Source organism: Arvicanthis niloticus, chromosome 17 (assembly GCF_011762505.2).
Source record: "Arvicanthis niloticus isolate mArvNil1 chromosome 17, mArvNil1.pat.X, whole genome shotgun sequence".
In the NCBI taxonomy this organism is placed as follows: Eukaryota; Metazoa; Chordata; class Mammalia; order Rodentia; family Muridae; genus Arvicanthis; species Arvicanthis niloticus.
The window spans coordinates 41,874,828-41,890,042 of NC_047674.1; the positions used below are offsets into that span (position 1 = coordinate 41,874,828).

At 39.3% G+C, this 15,215-nt stretch overlaps 1 protein-coding gene across 1 annotated transcript in view; it reads right to left on the bottom strand.

The window, feature by feature from the left end:
• Nucleotides 1–5,676: 5,676 nt before the first annotated feature.
• Nucleotides 5,677–15,215, bottom strand: part of Col9a1 (collagen type IX alpha 1 chain) — a 77,647-nt gene continuing 68,108 nt past the window's right edge. The window contains exons 37-38 of the mRNA XM_034521317.2: nt 12,762–12,839; nt 5,677–6,009 (exon numbers count right to left, since the gene is read on the bottom strand). Of these exons, the coding sequence (XP_034377208.1) occupies nt 5,825–6,009; nt 12,762–12,839 (263 nt within the window). The 3' untranslated portion in view covers nt 5,677–5,824. The remainder of the gene's footprint in view (nt 6,010–12,761; nt 12,840–15,215) is intronic.

Sequence of the window (15,215 nt, forward strand, 5' to 3'; positions counted from 1 at the left end):
CACCAAGAGCAAGCCCCACAGCACCCAGGGAATCTGAGACTGGTCTATTCCAAGTACTCACAGGTTGCACTTATAACCTACCTTCCTGGCAGCTCATGAAAAGAAAAAGACCAGTCTATTGATTTCAGATGAGAATTATAAACAACACCAAAAGCCAGAGGGAGCCAACAGAGAATAAAATTCACTTAGACTCTTTGCTAGAGAGAACTCTGAGAAAGCTAGGAAGCATCGCAAGGAATGTTCCTCATATAATACGTTTATCAGTGTGCCAATAAAGTATTTAAATACACCATGTGCTTTCTGACAAATTAATTATGTCAAAATATACCATTGTTTTTGTGTGTCTATAAGGACTAGCTAATGTCTTAAACAGGTCTTGACTATTCTTCCCTTCATATTCCCTTATGATAAATTAAGTGGGTGCTCTCTAAGGAATATTATTATCTTCTCTTATGCAATTGTGATCTTGGAGAACAAATAAAAACACATCAAATAGACTTACATAAGAAGACACAAATCCCTAAAAGTTTCTTAGAGTCAACTGTCCCCTGTTTGTTCTCTTCAGTTATGAATGTGGAATGAAAGGCAGTATACAAAATCTTGGTGAAGAGAAAGTTAGTATTAATTGCCATTTATTAAGACTACAAATATTTACCAGACAGAGTCCCTCTTCCAATAACCAAATCTATCAAGCACTGTATGCTTCTTCAGATAACATTCTAAATACGATTTGAGTATGTATATTACACATACAGTATTACAGTCAGCCAATTTATTTAAAATATACTGAGCCAGCATATATTACTGTTCACATCATCAGCATCACAAGTTTATTTTTAGAAACTTTAGTACACACTTGGAAAGTATTTTACTTCATAAAATGACAGCCTATGAGACTTAAGCACAAATATTATCTTGTAGTTTTAAGATTGTTTAGGACCATTTTTATTTGCACCAAAATAAATAACTTACTAACATTTCTTCCTCAGTACCATTTTTGAACTCTTTTTTCTCAGGATCATCAACATATTTAAAGGCAATTCCCTTGACATTCAGAATTATTTGTGCCATGAGTGATTTTCCACCTCTACTGGTTAATTTTAAACCTGAATTTTATACCTCAGAAACACTATGATCTCCAAAATTAAATAATATAGAAGCAGGGACTTGTATTAAGCACACTTTGGGTCAGATCTAATGATGTTTAAGTCTTGAAATATTGGTTTAACCAGCATGGAATAGAAAGTCTTTCAAGTCAGTCACCTAACCATATGACGACTCTTTCCTCCTCTTCTGACTGACTGACAGAAGACAATCACCCAATCTCATCAGTGAATTTGTGTGCTCAAACTGCAAAATGATTTCTATCCTCCTAAACCAACCTGTTGGCTATTTGGAGTGAGGATCAAATCATACCACCATGGGAGCACTGAGTAGAAATAAGCCAGAAATCATTTGCTTTTGATTATTAGGTTAGTGTCTGAGCAACTTTAATTACCTACACATTCCCCTCTTGGCAAGTTCTCAGGTGGACACTATCCAACTTTTAAAACTACGTAAAAAGATACGGAGATCTCTGCTTTGCTATGGATGTATCCCGGGTCTGCCTGTGTTCAGCAGCTGTCTTTCACAGAGAGTTCACTAGGCACTTTTGTTTGCAAGTTTTTCGTCAAGAATTAGTGCATCTGTAAACTGTTTTATTTAACTGAAATTTACCATGGGTTGTTCTTATCATTTGGAATGTGCAAGTTTTGCATAAGCTTCTGTAAGTGGCTGTTCCCAAGGTTACTTACTGTATCTGTGGAGCTTGTGGTAAAGCCTAGATTTGCATCAGGTTTGTGTAACAGTTGGGTGAGCTGATATTTGAATTTTTTAATTTCTTATGAATATGATATTATGGAAGTGAGGAACATGTTTAATTACTTAATTTTTCTTTTTCGTTATTTGATTATGTCACTCCAATTAAAATAAAAGCACTTTGATGAAAAGATTATTGCTTTGCCCGTTTTAGTATGTGTCATAACTGTTTTCTAGGAAGTATATACCATTTTTACCTAATGTGCCATCGAGAGTCATAACAGATGCCTGCATTTCTAAATGCTATCTTCCAAACAGGAAGAAGGACATCCTTTTAATCTAGAGCAACACGAATCTACATAGCCAAGATGGAACCTTTTTCTTTAAGAAGCACAGAGCTTCATGATAAAAAGCAATGTAAAGAAATTCTATACACATTTCATATTTGATTTAACCAAATAATTCCTATATAAAAAATTCACATGGAAATCATTTGATATAAACATACCATTAGAACTTAACTCTTCTTTGATCTGAGTTTCATAAACTAAGTGAGGGCCTATTGGTCTCTACATGGGACAAGTCTAGCTTGTCCACTGGGATATAAGTGTTATTAGGTCTGGTTGATAGGTCAAATACATGTTGATGGCAGAGCAAGCCAATGTGTTTATGCAAACAGTGATGAGGAACTCAAGAAATATCTCATTGTTAAGAATATAGTCTTCTTAGGACTGGTGAGATGGCTCAGAGATTAAGAGCATTGGCTGCTCTTCCAGAGGTCCTGAGTTCACTTCCCAAGCAAACACATGGTGTCTCATAACCATCTATAAAGGGATCTGATGCCTTCTTCTGGCCTATGGATATATATGCAGCAGAGCACTCATACATTAAATAAATAAAATGTATATATATGAAAAAGTTTTTAAAAGAGAAAAAAGAATATAGTCTTCTTAAAAAGAGGGGTGGGCTCTAATACACTAATATGGGAGGGGGGATGGATAGATCATTTAGACAGAGAGTTTGTAAAACACAACTGTCTGAACTAACATTGGACCCAACAGACATTTACAGAACACTCCACCCAGAGGTAGGACAAGAGACATTGCTCAGTTTTTTTTTTTTTTTTTTTTTTAACTGCAGTATATTCACTGTGCTTGGTGTTGGGTTTTACATGGACAGCCTTTTTCAGGCAGATGATGACATATCCACCCTTATCCACCCTTACCATTTCCTCCTCCCTGTAGTCCTCTGTATTCTCCACCTGCTTGTATATGGTTACCCTCTTGCTTTCCTGTCATATGAATATATCCATATGAATATATATATATGCATATATACATATGACTATATATATAAATTAATTTAGATACCTATAAAGAGTTCTAGGACCCAAAAGAGAGAAAATATGATACTTTTTATTTCTTCATATCATTTACATTAGTTAATATGATGACCTCCTGTTCTATCCATTTTCCAGGAAATGACATCATTGCGTTCTTTATGGATCAATAGAATTCCATTGTTTGTGTATGTGTGTGTGTGTGTGTGTGTGTGTGTGTGTGTCATTACACCTTTTCATTATTTCTTCATCTGTTGGTGAACACCTAGTCACATTCCATAATTTAATTGTGAATATGGCTGCTTATCAAAAAGGATATGTAGGTATCTCTGTGATATGTTGACATAGAATCCTTTGGGTATACAGCCAGGAGTACAATAGCCGGGTCACATGGTTGTTCTATGCTTAGGTTTTAGAGACACTGCTATACTGAACTCCACAGTGGCTAACATAATTTACATTGGTGTTGACAGTGTCTAAAAGTTCACTTGTCCCCCACATCCTGGCTAGAATTTGCTGCTGGGTTGTTAATGTTGTTTTATAACTAGGAGGCAGGGAATTTTCATGTAGTTAATTTGCATTTCCTTTACTACTAAAGTTGTTGAACATTCTTCATGTTTTTGTTTTAATTCTTTGGGAATTGTGTACAACTCTTCCAAGCCCTCGCTACTCACTCAACTTTTTGTCCACAGTTTTTAAAAACTCATCAAATACAATCTGTGCTACCTGTGTACACTTGAGTTTATGGCCATTCACTGGTGTGTGGTCAACCTGCCAGGAACCACTACCTCAAGGAAAACTGACTCTCCCTTTCTCATAGCTCTTCAGCTAGGGGTGGGATTCTTGTGCCCACATCTGCTCTCCATGCTAGCTTCTCTAGGTTGAACTTACCTGGGCCTTGTGTATGCCAGTCACAACAGCTGGGTTCATATGTGCAGCTGAGGTTGTGTCTAGACAAGTATTTCTTTCTAGTCACCCACTGCTTCTGGCAATTAAAATATTTCTGCCCCCCTCTCCCACAATGGTCCCCACGTGTTTATAGTCTTCTTTTTTGATTAGATAGTTACTGACCACTCAAGTACTTTAACACTGTTTGCATAAACATGTTGTCTCTCTATTCTATCAATATCTCAAAATACCTTTTGAAAACTGTCAATTCATTTCATCAGTATGTTGATTGATCAGTTGGTTGGTTGGTTGGTTGACTGGTTGACTGGGGGTTTTGGTATTTAGTTGTTTGAGTTTCTTTACATATTCTAGATATTAATGCTCTGTCAGTTATATAGTTTGCAAAGATTTTCCCTTATGCTGTAGGCTATCTTTTCACTGCAGTGATTGTTGCCTTTGTTATTCAAAAGCTTTCTTAATATCATGTAATTCAATCTGTCAATTCTTCACTTTATTTCTTGAGCTATTGCAGTTCCTTTTAGAAAGTCTTCTATACTGCTATTTCTTATAGTCTCTTCAGTATAATGTATTGGAACAGTTTTAAAGAATTGCTTTATAAAAATTATTTAAAAGTGGTGAGAGGGAGGTGATTTTTGCATCAGTGAGGCTCCACAGAGACGCTAACATCCTCTGAAATGAAAACATGGTTCCTAACCTAGGGACCAAGCAAGACTAGATTTACAGCACTCCGAGGACTCTCTGAAATAGTGTACAAAGTGCACATGTATATGCACCTCTGTGTTCACCTAGGGAAAGTGAGTTCATAGTCTTCATTAGAATTTCAAAGAAATCCATTAAGTCTCTCAGTACACACATGCACACACATATACACAGTCATAGGACATGTAAGGACTCTTCGGATTTCTCCAGATAGAATAAACCAGTGAAATAAATACATTTTTAAAAGTAGCAATAAGTCAAAAATTTAATGAATCTAAACCAGTTCAATTAAACATGTAACCACATTTAACATGACTACTTATTTTAGAACATACAAAAGATTATGAAACCGTGTTTATTTCTTCTTTGGTACAACCAGACAAGTTACCTCAAATTTTTAAAATAAATAACGTCAGCCATAAAACATATGCGTGTCAGGGTAGTCCGTCTTTGCTTTCACGTGGATCTTAGAATACAAATGGGTTTGGGTGCACTACATGCTATTCACAAATTCAGAGTCAAGATGAAAACCACCATGCAATGGATAGGGAGCACTTCTGGGACACAGCCCTGATGAAGATTTTAAGCACCAGTTTTATTGAATGTAGTGAGTTTTGTTCCTTAGTACCTCAGCGATATTTGATATAACCGAATTAATAATCTGAGATCAACATCTTAATTGAAATGGAAATAATGACAGCAACTGAGGTAAAGTGAACAATTTGTTGTTGTTGTTGTTGTTGTTGTTGTTGTTGTTGTTGGCACAGTGGCCCACAACACACCATATATTCATTCATAGCACACTAAAGTTCAAAATCCTGGGAAGAGGATTTATAAATTTGGCTAAAGAGAAATCGAATTTGACTTTTGTCTGATGACTCCCCTGTCTTTCTTCCTAGACAAGGAACAAGACTTACTGAATAGCACCAGTTGTTCTAAATCTGATTGTCAAGTAGCACTTGTGGAAAGAAAGGTGTTGGAGGTGAAACCGTTTAGTCTTTGCCCAGTGTTGGATGTTGGTTCTCCCCCATGCTCCTCTACCAGGCATGGTTTGTGTAGGAGTCTATAACGCTAAGGCTTTCACTTGTCAGGCCCTTTGCTAAATGCTCTTTGACCAGACTGAAGGGTGCAAGAGGCTGGCTCACAGAAACCAGGAGGGCCTGGAGGACCTGGGGGTCCAGGCACACCAGGAATTCCTGCCACTCCTGGGGGGCCTTGCTCACCATCTCGGCCATTTTTCCCATAGCTGGCAGGGCCTGGATCACCTGAAACAGACAAAAAGCCCACACGTGAACAAGCTATTGATTAGCAGAAGACACTAGACCTGCACAGCCTAGCGGTGTGCAAGCAAGATGCTTAGCAAATGCCTTTGGAGGTGGCCCATGATGATGAGGTGGGGAAACCCCCTTAGTGGGTGTGGCTTTCATAGAAATCAAAGGCAGAAAGTGCTTTCAGTGTGTGTCTTTCACATTTGCAGCATGGTGCCCTCTACCCACCCATGTCTACTGAACACTGAAATGTGGCTGGCCCAAACCGAGGCGAACTGTAGGAGTAAAATTAAGCTGGAACTGGAAGGTTTAGCAAGGAAAATGTATAAGATGCTTTATTAACGAACTTTAGACTTATTATTTGATATGATAGTATTTTGAGCCTTGTGAGTTAAATAAACTGCAGAGGCATCCCTCAATTTACAGTGTGGTTATGTTGAAAACATAGTTAAGTCGAAAATGCATCCAACCTGCCAAACATCAGGACTTAGTGGCCCAGCACACCGCAGAGTAACCAAGTCTTTCTGCTCATGGGTGCATGGCCAACTCTGTGCTTCCTGGCATTAGGGGAGAGCATCATATCATGTATTGTTAACTCCATAAAAAGATCAAAATTCCGAATTTCTAAGTTAAGTTTTTACCAAATGTGTTTCATGTCATGTCATCGTAAAGTGGAAAAATCTGAGGTTAACTATATTAAGTCTGTGACTAGCTGTATTATTAAAGTTAATTTCACAGGTGCTGTGCTGGTTTTGTGACTCACATTGTCTTTCTCATGAGAAGAGAAGCTAACAGCCTCCCAAATTTCTAACAGTGATCCACATGCAAAGGTAATCATGGCTAAGAAGTTAAAAACACGGGCTTTCAAGACAAATAGCTTTAAGTTCTAATTCAACCATTTATGAACCATTAGAATCAGTGAAGAAGAAAGACTCTAAGAAAGCGTGTTCATCATTAAAAAATGGAATGCTGGTATCTATTACCATTAAGTGCTGTCCATTAAATGGGGACTGTCTCAATTATTGGATATTATTTATTAGTGTCTCTTAAAAGATCACACCATGCTCCCTACAAAATCTCACCCCAACATGAGTTTCACCACAGTGAGTTCTTTGCAGATATGTCTGTTCTGTCATGTGTGCTCAGTAGGGCACACATTCCGAGGCGGAGCATGGCAACGAGGAGTTCTGTTACATGTGTCCCTTTTCGTCAACAGTGCTTCATCCTATTACTAAGAAGACAGTGTAAAAGCACCTGCATTCACTTGGCCAGTCTCATTACAGGAATCCTCATTCAGTCTCGGCTTTCTTTGCCGCTCGAGAAGCCAAAAGCCAAATCTTCATATCCAATTACATCCTGTTGTAGGTGGAGGTACACCTGTTTTTTTTTTTTTTTTTTTTTTTTTTTTTTTTTTTTTTTTTTTTTTTTTTTTTTTTTTTTTCAGTCTGTCAGAACTGCTCCTGTAGCGGAGACTTGTATATCCCCTCACACTAGAGACAGTTAAAGGTTAAGGTGATTTTTTTTCTTTTTTAGTTTTAAAATATAGGCCACATCTAATTACGTAGAAAAGGTGGTTCTCGTGCACTTTGTCAGTAAGAATATCCCGCTGAGATGTGTCGAATCTGTCTTAAAATTAAACCAAGACCAGGAGAAAATGACCATGGTCACAAAAGGAGTCAAAGGCCAAAGGCCATGGGGCTAAGCAGATAGCATAGATTCAGCCAACCTCAGCCCACAAACCGAATTGTATTTATACAAAAATAGAATTCTGTACTAGAATATGGCCGTGCTAATTTGTTTACATACTATCCATAGCTCTTTCAGGAAGGCAGAAGACCAGGATCTGAAGAGATCTTACTATGCCTTGTTCACCCTGTGGGTCTCTTGACTACACCAACTACCTAACGACTACACAGCTTCCTGAAATGTCAATGACCACGCTGCCAGAAAGTTTTCATGATTTTAAGAAGAGTCAGTTTCAAAGACTGTATATACTATCCTCCGTGCAGACACTAGAGGGCAGGCATGTTACACTGATGTAGTCAGAGCCTTTCCCTTAACACTTAACAGGATGAAACAACAATGCATACACAGGCCTGAAGGAAAAATAACATGTAAATAATTGTCTGTGTTAAATAGGCGATCTGATGATGCATGCAATGGCTATTTAATCTTTAGGGATGTACCCCAAAGATAGATAGATAGATGGATGGATAGATAGATAGATAGATAGATAGAGATATATACTGAACTTATTGCTTTTTTTTCTGTGGTATTTCAAGAGAGTCTTCATTTAATTTATTTCTTTCCCTAGTGAGTTTGTATGCACAGAGAAGTCAGGATTTATTATTACATATTTTTCCTTGAATTGCTATGAGTGCTGAGTTACTGGTCACACGTGGGCAGTTCAGTGGCAACAGGCATGCCAGGATGTCCCTTAATGAGATGACCTAGCTGAGCAGCTGTGTTAGCTAGCTCTGGTGAGAAAATGAAGAGAGAAGGAATTAAAGGCCCCGGGGTTGTTTACAAGATTTGCACAGCTCTGGGAGAGGGGCAGAAAAAATAAGAAACTGGAGATATGCCCGCATCACACGTAACTATGGTGACAGGGACACACTAGTCACACTGGACGATCTGTCATTTTGTCAATTTCATGAACCTAGGCTCGGGAAGCATAAATATTTCCCTCTACCACTTAACAAGCGAAGTGACCTGGCCCAGTCTGCTTATGTTCAAATATAAAGAGAGGATTAATCACAAGACAATCAGCTGAATTCTCAGTGTGGGGCTTAGCCAGGCCCTGCTCTATGGTTTTTACATGTTTCAGCATGAGTATAGATCTTCCTAGAATAGCCCATAAGGCTGTGTGGTTCTGACTGCTGTTCCACAAAACAGAACTGAGAGCAGCAGTCACTGGAAATAAGGAGGAGAAGGGACCAGTCCTAGGACCCTGTGCCCAGGGCCACAGCCCTTTCATATCTGCCCTTCCTAGTTCAATTGTAACAAACTATGTAGCTTATGTCAGCTTTTAAGTAACAATGCACTATAGCCAAAGTGATCATCAATGTTACAAGAAGGACCTATGGTCTATAATAAGCAATGACATAGCAACATCCCAGAACATGTAATAGCTAACTGTGACTGTGCTGCTATGAAAGGGGACAGAGGGCCAAAAACTACACAGAAACAAAACAGGAATCCTAGGAACTGTACACAGATTTCAATTTTTAGGTATGTTTGCATAAAGAGTGACTAAATGCCGGGCGGTGGTGGCGCACGCCATTAACCCCAGCACTTGGGAGGCAGAGGCAGGCGGATTTCTGAGTTTGAGCCCAGCCTGGTCTACAGAGTGAGTTCCAGGACAGCCAGGGCTACACAGACAAACCCTGTCTCGAAAAACAAAAACAAAAAACAACAACAACAACAACAAAAACCAGTGACTAAATGCTCTTTTTTGACTCCGTAGCATTTAAATCCAAAACTCAACAATAGGGACAACCAAGAAGGGTTCTTTGAATGGAGACCATCACAGAAAATCACAACTGCACACAACACAGAGATGAACCTTTTTCATCCCGGAAACCCTGGCCCCAATGGATACATCTACATCACAGCTCCCGAATCTATGGCTCAGGAAACATGAGAGAAAGAACAAAGAAAAAATGGCGGAAAGACCGGAAAAGCCAGAACTCCAGGAAATGTGCTTTGAAACAATGTCTCCTGGAAATGGCTACATGAACAAGGATAACAATATCAGTGAACATCCTAAAGTTGGAAGCAGGAAAGTTCTCCAGGTCCTACCCCAAGACAAAGAACTATAGTTAACTAATGACAGTTGGGAATTACACTCTCCCCAGGATCAGCCCCATAGCCAGTCTCACGCAGAGCAGTTGTTCCTTAAACCCTAGATATACTAACAATGGATTCAGCCTGTTCTATTAATATGTGCATACACATACATGTATATGTGAGTGTGTATAATAATATTACTCAAAAAAAAAAAGAGGCTTTCAATGAGAGCCAGGGAATGAGAGGAATTGGATGGGGTGGGGGTAGGGGGGCATCTGTGGAGGTTGAAGGGAGGAAAAGAAGGAAAAAAAATAATGTAATTCTAATTAAATTAAAAACATATTTTAAAAATCAAAATTAAAGACTGTAAGAGGGAAGGGGAAGCAATATAACTATATAATTAAAATGTGTTAATTTTTTTTTAAATTTTAAAGTAAAGCTTTAAAACGGAGTGGGTGGGTTTGTTTTGTTTTGTTTTGTTTTGTTTTGTTTTGTTTTTTCAGGTAAGACATGAATTTACCTAGAAGACTCTAAACAGGTTCCGTGCAGAATTCAGTTGAGGTTTCCTCCAGGTCACAGTTTTATTAGCATTATGTTAGTAAGTATGAGAAAACCACGGTTTAAGTCCTACTGGGACATTTGTTTTTAAAAGTTCATCCTCTTGGTAGACAATTAACCGGAGAAATGACCAGTGACCATAGTGACCAGTTCTCTACAGTAATGGCACAGAGTCTCAGCAGAGAGTCAGGAAAGAGGGCAGCGCCTCGGGGCAGAGCTAATTGAGAACAAGGTTGCCTGTTACTGCAGATTAAGAGCAGCAGGAGCACAGACTCTAAGGGGAGTAACATTGTGCTTTGCCCTTAGCTCTCCTCATCAATGTCAAAAGCAAAACCAAACTAATAGACAACCTTCCTTGGCCACTGTCACGCTCACAAACTGCCCTAAACACTTTACAGGATTGCTTCTTTTGAATTCTCAGGCTTACACCATCAGAACGATATCCCTGGTACTTCATAAATGAGGGAAACTGAGGCTAACTAAGTAGCCGAGTGTCATAAGGTTAGGAAGTGGCCCTGTCCTGATTTGAACCCGGGGCTTCTGAATTGTTGGGCCTGTGCTTTAAGGGACAAATGGTCCGAAATCTCTGTCGGTGACCTGTCTGATTCGATTAGCCAAATGTATTCACAGAGCAGAGAAAAGGATGTGAACCTGCCTGAACAATCCCGCCCTGAACAGGCACCCTGGTGAGTTACGGTAAACACAGACCCTGTAGTCTACTCAACAGAGAGAGCCATTCATCAGCAGGACCTCCCTCTTCTCTGACTGTGATTTGGAAGCTTAGCCTGTAATTTTGGAAAATAATCTGAAGCTCAAAATTCACCAAATGATGTCATTTATCCCATCAATATAACACAGCCCTTCCCTCAAAAGAAAGCTGAGATGCAGGGAGACAGAAACTGATGTGGGTAGAAAGCAAAGGAGGCAGTAGTAAAGGCAAGGGAGCATCAATCAAAGGAAAGAGGGTGGGTCTTAAGAGTGAGTCCCGCCTCAAACCCCCAATGAAGCCCACTGTTAAAAGGAGGAACAATCCTGGTGAGAACTGTTCTACTCTCTCCAAAACGCCTGTCAAATGGACCCAGATCTTCATTATGTGCTAAAATCTTCGTTTCATCATTTGAAGCCCAACTAGCTTTTCTTTTTCCAATCACACAAAAATATTAAATTATAAAAATATCTCCACAAGCCCATGGATCCCAATTTCAGAATGACAGTGTTTGAGCTCTCTCCAAATGTAGTCCTCCTCCCAAATTTTAATAAGAAAACAATCCCCAAGAGCAATGAAATAGATAATTGAAAAGTAAGATTTTTTTTTAAATTTGGGGCTATAATTATATAATTATATAATGATTAAATATGTAACTTCCGGCAGAATTATAAAATGGTAATTTCTTCTCCTAAATTTCCCTAGACCAAAATTTCCAAGTCCGTGATTGAAACAAGAAACACCTTACTTTCTTGTCATTCTCTACTGCCTCTTTGTCCCTAACTATCCCCGTTAGCGTCAACTAGAGTCCCAAACACTCCCTCATCCCCTGTCCCACAGCCATAGTCTTAGCTACGATGAGGGAGACAGCTTGCACAGTCCACTGAGCTAGCCAGGCTTCAGCCCCATAGTGCTACTTCAGAGGTTGGATTTATAAGTCATCTCCATAATGGATGAGTACATTTCTGGCCAGACCCCAGCAACAGGTCAGTCATCAGATAAAGAGGACACAGAATGCCCAGTGAGAGGACCCAGCTCCTTACAGAAGCCCCTCTGTCACTGAGCCCACACAGCTGTGATCCCTGCCTGTGTAGAGCTCTTTGCGGCTGTGAGACAAATTCCCTCAATGTTTGTTTTGGGCAGAGTGCATTTTGGGAGGGTCTGGATTTTTGAAAGGAGAGCTTTTAAAACGAAATTTCAATTACTCCTTGTAGCACATGAGTAAGTGAAAACTTGGATTCCTTTTACAACCAAGATAGATTTTTGTAAAAAGTCTGGGCTAGGGTTGCAATTTGGTAGGTTGTACTGGGCCCTAGGCTTGATCCCCAGAAGCACAAACTAATAATAACGGTTAATAATTGTAAAGAAATAACAAGAAATAATCACCGGGCTAGATGTGGGTCTAATTTTGCTCATTGAAATTTTTGTAACAAGTGGCGTGTGACGGGACCTAGGTATTCTTTTTTCTTAAAGCATAGTTTTAAGAGCGTAGTATTTCAAGCCTTGACATCTAGCTGCTCACAGTGAATACAGACTTGATTTACAAATCACTTAACTCTTCATTAAAGCCAGTTTATGAGTCCATGATAAGCTTAAGTGAGTGAGCAGTGCTTCCTTCAAAACACTATGCAGCCTACGCTCTACACTTGACCCATTTCTTCCTCCCCTCCCTCATTCTACCGCAGAACCCACTTACCTGGGAGACCTATGGCTCCAGGCAAACCTTTAGGACCTCTTCCTGGAGGACCACGGTCTCCTTTTTCTCCCAAGTCACCTGCATTACAATAAAGAAATGTTATGCTTCTCTATATATCAATAACGTTCTGTATTTTAAACTTTAAAGAAAACACAAACTCATGAAATTGCTGGAAACCAGATTGCAATAGATACACAGCAAGGCCAAAATCTTATCAACGGACCCAAGAAGAAGAAAGAAAAAAAAAATCAAAACATTGATCTGTGCCCACTGAAATGACATTTCCCAAAACTGGATGTGCATTTTCAGTGAAACACTCAACGAGGTCAGAGTCAACGGATCCTTCCTCAACACATCAGATCTATAGCAGCCTGGAAGCGTAACCCCTGACAGTGGCTCTGCCCCAGGAAGAGGAAGAAGAATGTTCTCTTCTCCCTACTGTACATCAGTTGCTTTGAGGAATTAAAACAATTTCTATCTTCAGGTAATAGAAGCACATATTTTAAAGACAAGAATCAATTTTTTAAAACTACTAAAACCAACAAGCGAACTTATTAATCTAGCAAGATACAAAGTTAATATACAGAAATCGGTTGGCTTCAGACATACAAGCAGCTACCAGTTATGAGACTTAGCTAAGAGGTACTACTTATAGTAGCAATTAAAATTCTAAACAACTCCACATGGTCTTAATGGAAATGTACAAGTAAAACATGAAAAAAAAAAAAAAACTGAATGTTCCTGGTGGATACCCAGACTTGAAAAAAATGTTCTGCAGTAAGATGATATTCCAACAAATTATTGGAAATATTGATTACAATCCCACACTGGAATCGCCACAAAACCTCGTACAAGTAAAATAGCTTGAAGGAATGAATCCTACCAGTTACCAAACCTATTACGATGGTGCAGTACTTAGCCGTGAGGCGGAAAGTCTAAACAAGTCCAAACATGCATGAGAAACTGGTTTATCACAAAGGTGGCATCTTTTATTTTAATATTTATTTTACCATGTTTTATGTGTGTGTGTTTCTGTATGTGTGAATGTACACATGTGTGCAGGCTGCCTGCAAATACCAGAAGATGCCGTGGAATCCCCTGGAACTGGAGTTTCAGAGGCACGTGATCTTCCTGATGTGGGCGCTGGAAACTGAGCTTTGGCCATCTGCAAGAACAGCCAGTGCTCCTAACTTCTGAGCTGTCTATCTAGACCCAAAGGTGGCCGTCTTAAAGTGAGAAATGTTTAGCAAGCCATCAAATGTTTAGGAGAAATGAGGAGCCCACTAGGAAAAGAAGTTATAGCTAAACCCCTATTAAACGATAGGCTAAGTTACAAATGCATCAAATGTCTAAGAAGTATAGAGAATCAAGGGGCTGGGGAGATCATGGCTCTGTGGTTAAGAGCGTTTTGTGTTCTTGCAGAGGACCCAGCTTCATTTCCCAGAACAACATCAGGCACCTCACCATTTCCTGGAGCTCCAGCACCCTACCTGACCCCCATGGGCCCCTGCGCGTACATGGTACACACATACATAAGCAGGTACACACATACACGAAAAACAAAAATAGGTTAGGTTTTAAAAAAAAAAAAAAAGATCAAGCTACATGATGAGGTCATAGTGAAAAAGAAACAAAACTGGCTGTTACGTAGATGAGCGAGCAACTGGATTTGCTTTCATAAATAAACACAAAATCAAAACGGAACAAAGATGCTTAGCCGATAAAATTAGCACAGGTTTCATGGTTCTATTAAACATATCAAGTCTGTAGAAAAAAAAAAAAAAACACAGAACTGTATACAGTTAAGGGAAGTGCAAATTGGCTCGACCTCATTGGAGGGGGAAAGACAACAGCAATCAAATTACAAGCGGAAGTTCCAAGAATTCTAGTTCCAAAAATTCACTCTCGAAATAATAAAATATTTTGGAATGGAGATAGAAGTAGAAATGAAGTCTGTGTTGATATCTTGTGTCTAGATGAACTATGTCGGCCGCTGTGCGCCCTGCCTTGCTACAACAACAGAAGACTGGAAACCGTCAAAAGGATCATCAAAGGGAACCAGTCAGTGAGTTCCTACCACAGAATAGACTGTTACACAGCTGGGGAAAATCACCAGCAGCTGTTTGGAATGGTCTCCTGGATATACCGTCAAATGAAAAACAAACAAGGTGGTCCAGACTGCTTACTAACGAACAATGTGGTTCTGTTCATAAGCAGACACGGGGAGTACATGTCCCCAGATTCACAGAGCACTGCTTGTCGGGTCTCTAGGAAGCCAGTAGGTTTCTTTACCGTAAGAATGACAAAGGAAACTAAGCATATAGGAAACTTTTGGGAGAAATTCTTTACTAAATGCCTTTTCTATACTTAATTTGGGGGCGATGTTAATGTGGTATTATCAAAAATAAACTTATTTTTTAAAAATTAAAGTGAGCTGTCACAAGTGTCCCTCGC